Below are 6,188 nucleotides of genomic sequence, written 5' to 3' on the forward strand. Positions count from 1 at the left end.
GAAAAGTTTTAGAAACGGGATGATGCTCTGTAAAAATTTCTTAAAATTAAAATCGTTTTTCGAAAATTTATCCTAATATATATATATATATATATAATATCAAATTGAAAGGAAAAGAAAAATGAAAAGAAGAGGGTAGGGAGGATAAGGAGCAAAATACAAGTATTTCCATCAATATTATGATTAATGAAAAAAAAGTATCATGTTAGTTTAACAGTCACGTTGGTTAATACAGGGAAACGGTCAATCACAAGGAATTGTTTGCTCCGTTAACGTAGTAGTAGTGCCTTTGGAGTTACGTGAGTTTGTGGTAGCCCGAGTTTTAGGTGTTGTAACTTTTGATCATCAGCAAACAAGTCAAATTCCGAAATTACATTGTCTTTCTTTATCCCCCCCTTGTATGCTTTATTGCAATGATTCATGACAAACAACATAATAATTTGAAGTCTGGATTTTGGTTTCCGAACGATTTAGCCTTTATGAGCTTACCAGACGAGGTCGTTGGAACGCAGTGAATTCCCCGTTCCGATGCACCTCCTGATCCCATTTTACTTTCACACTATTAATTGGATCCGCCATTAATGTTCTTCCACGTCTCCTCTCTTGACACGGTCGATCCAACGCTCTTCCAAACCACCATTCACTGAGTCAGTGCACCGCGACCTCTCCCCGCCCCCAGACCTAATCCTGTTCCGACAGATCATCTCAACACTTTCTGATCACATCCATTCCTCCCTCATGGACGCCATAAATGAACGAGCGTTCAGTAGCTGGGTCCCGACAGAATTTCGACGATGATTCCCAATAGATGTCCGGGTATAGAATGTGGTAGATAATTGACTTTTCGAAAAGTATTGCTCTCAGCATATATATATATATATATATATATATGTGCAGAATTCTCTGAATATTTTTTCGGTCTTAATTTTTAGCCTGTTGAATCGACGACCGGGGATGGCGAGAGGGAGCGCGCAGTCGCAGACGACAACATCGGCGGGGGGCGGAGCGCGGCCGACCGGGCTGGGACCGCGGGGGACGCCGGCTGCTGCGGCGGGGATGAGGCGCCGGCGGCTGGGCGGGGCCGGGGGCGGGGGCGGGGGCGGCGGCTTCGCTGGTGGCGGCGCCGGCGGGAGCAACATGCTTCGGTTCTACACCGACGACGCTCCCGGGATTAAGATGACGCCCACGGTGGTGCTCGTGATGAGCCTCTGCTTCATCGGCTTCGTCACCGCCCTCCACGTCTTCGGGAAGCTCTACCGCAACCGAGCCGGCGGTTCTTGATCCGCCGCCTCCCGATCCGTTGGCTCGCGCCGGTGTGGCTGTTGGTCAAGGTCGCTTGATCTCGTCCTCTTTTTTCCAGAATCATCGTTTATTAATATTAATAATAATAATATTATTATTATTATTAAGCTTTTATGGGTGCTTTTGTTTGGTGCTGCTGCTTTGATCTTATCGTTTGAAGGAATTGTACCTTGAGAACCGTTTTATCATTTTTGTAGCTGTTGAACGTTTCTGCAGTAATCTGTTAACTCTTACCTCGATGATTGGGGTTTTAGGGTTCCATGACTATCGATTTCCTTCTTTAAAACATTCTGTTAATTGTTCGTTTGAAGGTATGACTGAGGTCCGTGCTCTGATAATAACAATTAGTGGTATGCTTGACACCCCAGTTGGATCTTATCAAGACTTATGACCTAAAATCACACCAAAATTGCACTGCTTTGAATTATATCTTTTTGCACGATTTTTTATTTATTTATTTTTTTGTGGCTAAAATTTAGTACTTGTTTTTTTTTTGTGCTTTTGCAATTTATAAGTGGTGAGGGCATCCCACGATCTTGAGGTGATCTGATACAATCTTCATCAAATAAGCTAACTACTAACGCCATCAAATTTTAGTTTCTCTTAACTGTTACTGTCCATCGTCATCATTCGGTAAATCACTTTGGTATCTATTTTTCTTTTTCTACAAGTGCCTAAACATAATCCACGATACTCTCTTTCTAGTTTGTAGCCAGCAAAGTAAGGTCTTGGTTGCTTTAACCTATTCATTTTAGAAGATGATGATGGTCTATTTTCTCCTGATCTGCGATTTGTAACTGGGACTATCAATTTTTTTTCTTTAGCTTCTAAACTTCAATATGGAGCCTAAATAGTGAGGACTGAGGAGCTTAATGAGCTTCTCATCCAGAATGGGATTGAGAATGGAAAGGGGTAGATACAATTTTGCAACTAGCAAGAAGCACATTGATATTAAAGGATCATCAGATATTAAAATTTTATGTAGTCCTTTTATAATGTGGAGGACAGAATACATTTCTTACTCTATGATACTAGTGAAGTTTGGAAACCAGGAGTTACTCAGATATTACATGTATTTGTGTAGCTTGGTCTCTTGGAGAGGGTCCTTATTTTTAAAATACTCTATTTTGTCGGTGAAAGTGAGGATAATTATGTCCCTTCCTATTTCATTTATGTGATTATGATGTAGTCTATTTTATTGGACTAGAATACATCTGGTTTGTAGATAACATATTTTCAATAGAACATATTCTTGCTTTTCCTTGTGTTTTATCTTTATAAGAAAGAGAAGGAAAACACCTGAACCTACCACACAAAAAACAATAAACAATCATTGGGATTACTGGTAAAGCTTTTGCAAAATTTAGCTTGCATCTTGGATTACCTGCATGGTTGTGAGGCTTGATCTAATGGGTCGAACATTGGATCATCCCTGTTTGTTCCCTTTTTTTTCCTTCAAAATTCTTCTCTTTGTTGGTGGCATCTGCTTTTTTGAAGCTTTGATTTTAGAAAGAACCACTTTGGTCTAATCATGTGCCCTTGGTGTTCATATCACACGACATATGGATCTACCAGGACCAACAGGACAGGTCCGGGTTCGGCCTTGCCGTCTCGGACTGAAAAAGTAAAACTCACATGAACACTTTTTTTATCAAACAAAATCTACTACTTTTCAGAGTAGCAACAATATCTTCAAAAGTAATGACTTGCTTCTGTGATGTAAACTATCACATATGTTGCATTGAGAATGAGAAAATAATCTTGTCAAAGACAAAGGGAGAATTAAGTTTATTCTCATTCGACAATGACATCAAATGGATTATCTTGATAATTGATATACAAAATCTTTATTCATTGGTAATGAAATTCCGCAGGTTCACAATGCAAACGGATATAAAAGGGTTGCTGAGAACATAATAAGCAGGTTAGTACTTGATGCAATGAAAGATTTTATATGCCACAAGGATGAGTCAAACGCAAAGTTATCGAATATGGATGTGAATTTATTGATAAACAACATGATTAGTTGAAATTAGGGAGGAAATTTTGAAATAATAATGCTTAGACCATTGGGAAGTCTGAAGTGAAAAATTAAGGTAGTAGTTGGGTTGCCGATTGGCTTTTCGGAACTTATGTTTGCTCAGCCGTTGTCATGACGACATACAGATTGTGGTAAGGTGAACATTAAATTGAATTGAATCGCATTATTGTGATGATGAAAGATTAATCAAGCGAAAAAAACATTGCAGCCATCAAAAGAAAGGAGATTAGCATAGAAAATTTTATTCTCTTTGATCTTATAATCGGTGAATTACATATGGAGTTGCTGAGACGTAGTATAGCAAAAGTTTATCTCAGAAAGTTCTTATATTTTAATATAATATACTAAACAGTACTCGAGGTCAGATATTTAGGAAACAAAGTCAATTTCTGGTTTGTAGGATTTGTAAATCTCTTTTTTATAATTATAATTTTTGGTTCTGGTTCATTTTGGTATCGAGTAAATGGAACAGAAAAAGTTTTCATATCTGATTGGAGCTAAATATAGTTTTCCTGAATATGTATCTGTTGCAGAATCGTTTTGGGCATACAAATTCTGATTTTTGATATTTGAGACTGAGATGCAGAGATGAGTTGAGATCTACCAATACCCAGTGTCTAAAATCTAAATATACTTGAAACATTAGTATTTCCTAATTTGGCTGAAGAGGAGGAAGCATTTAATCTGTTTTCAAACTAAATAGTGTTGCAAATTTTATTATTCTCATCCTTCCCTTTCTTCTCAAATTGGCTTTCAGATCTTTGTATTTAAGAATTTTGTCAGCTTAAGTTGGTGATTTAATTATTTGTTGATAACTCTTTATCATATTCTATTCTATGCGGTGGTCACGTCCATGTGCATACCAAATTTGCAACCATTATATCTGAGTTTTAACCTTATCTAGTTCAAACCGAAAAACATGGTTGGTTGGTTGGAATATTATAGCCCATGCCTGATTTATTTCTGATACATTCCATATCTAGTATGACAACATATAATGATATATACATTTGTATAATAAAGCTCAGTATGACAATGAGATTCCTAGCTACTGATTACTGTGACATCAATGCAAGCTGGTTGATGATACCATGGAAATCAGAATATCACGAGTAGAAAGAAAAGAAGGGGACTATGGAGCCAAAATATGTGGTGAGGGTGAATAAACTGGAGGTCTAGAGTGGTGTGTGATAACTCAATAATGGGAGATCAGTTATGACAAAAACTTGCAATTAAAGCTCAGCATATTTCCTTCCCAAAGATATTCTTTCTTTGTGCTTGATTTTATTTAGTGATGATAGATAGAAAGGACCTCTTTAAGAGAGACACACAAGTGTGGTTAATGAAGATGAAGAAGGGCTCTTGAGAATTGTTGTGTAATAATGATCTCATGCTGATCGATCTAAAAAGGAGTAAGATGTTGTGGATAATGACTCTTCTGGACCCAAATTGAACATAATTTTCTGGACCTGTCTACATTGGAGATTGTTACAAGAAAACCAAGAAGATGGAAAAGCCTAAGATGTTTCTCGTGATAATTGATTGATTTATTTATTTATTTATTTTTATTTAAAGCGACTGTTTGAGCCGTTATATTTTTCTTTTCCTTTTTTTTTTTACTATTTGTAGTAATATTGTGTGACATTAACAAAGGTTGTTGGAACCTACAATATTATTATTGTTTTTGTCTCTTTCCTTTGAATCCATGTATTTTAATTTATGGAGATTGGGAAGTCTCTGTAACTCGAGTTGGATCTTTCTTTCTCAGCTTAGTGTGAGAAACATGGAAAGCAGTGCAGTTAGATTGTGGACGAGGAATGTTCCAACAGGAATTACTTTGTGCAGTTAGATTCTACTTTAGTGTTTCTCGGGTCTGAAATTGACGAGATAAGTTTGGTTTGATCTTTGTGCAGGCTCTGGAAGAATCCAGAGAAGCTGTTGCTGTTGCCGTTGCTGTTGCTGTTTAGACCACCTACTGTCTTCCTTCCCTTGTTAAAGTTCACCTTATTATTATCATCATCATCATCATCATCCTTCAAGTTAGATTCATCACGTTTTGGTTCAGGGATAATAATAAGAGTATTCATTATAAACTGTCTTTCTCAATAAAGACCAAAACGAGGTTTGTGGAAATAATAAGTGGATTGCATGAGTAAGGAAGGTATTTTTCTACTCCAAACTCAAATATCTCTATGATGAACAGTGCTCACGTACGTACATAGCTATAAGTGTAGGAAGAGAACGCAGTTCTAATATCCGAAACGATAATTTCTGTTAGATGTAGAGATGTTCTCTCGTACGTACGTGGTAAACTAAAATCTATATATATGATTGGAGTTAGAGGCTTAGATAATTCTTAAAAGCTTTCATGAATAATCTCAAGGCATGATAGATGCCCAATAACATGTAGATAGATATCAATAAATATATGTCTGTTGGAGTCAAATTCTTGATTAAAGGAATTTAATATAATGCCTACTTTCTTCTATTGCAAATTATCAATACTAACTGTGGTTCATGTCATTAAAGATACTTCATCCACTGCACTGCATGAGCATCGAGTGGCTCATATCAATAAATATTATGATTTAATAATTTTAATTTTGAAATTTTTTTTTTGACTTTCATGAGGATTATTAGTGTATGATATTTAATATTATGATAAGAAAAATTTCTCTTTAAAAAAAAATTGTATGTGATTCATAAATCATGATACAAAACTATAACGATTTAAAAATATTAACTCAGCAATAATAAACTTTAACACATAAAAACCAAGAACATATAGAGGAGGGGATCCCCTAGAGTTTATATAGATGACTTGTGAGGGTAAGTTTAGTCTAAT

General features: G+C 36.4%; 1 protein-coding gene across 1 annotated transcript; it reads left to right on the forward strand.

Annotated features, from left to right (window-relative positions):
* The first annotated feature begins 917 nt into the window (after nucleotides 1-917).
* On the forward strand, nucleotides 918-5,499 carry LOC135587661 (protein transport protein Sec61 subunit beta-like). The gene is made up of 2 exons (XM_065079297.1): nucleotides 918-1,331; nucleotides 5,257-5,499. The coding sequence occupies exon 1, from the start codon at nucleotides 955-957 to the stop codon at nucleotides 1,279-1,281; it is 327 nt and encodes a 108-aa protein (XP_064935369.1). The 5' UTR covers nucleotides 918-954; the 3' UTR covers nucleotides 1,282-1,331; nucleotides 5,257-5,499.
* The last annotated feature ends 689 nt before the right edge of the window (nucleotides 5,500-6,188 follow it).

The sequence above is a fragment of the Musa acuminata genome, chromosome BXJ1-8, assembly GCF_036884655.1.
Source record: "Musa acuminata AAA Group cultivar baxijiao chromosome BXJ1-8, Cavendish_Baxijiao_AAA, whole genome shotgun sequence".
NCBI lineage: Eukaryota > Viridiplantae > Streptophyta > Magnoliopsida > Zingiberales > Musaceae > Musa > Musa acuminata.

What these genes read in the sequence shown, in the direction of transcription:
- LOC135587661 (XM_065079297.1), top strand. Translation starts at nt 955, where the DNA reads ATGGCGAGAGGGAGCGCGCAGTCGCAGACGACAACATCGGCGGGGGGC.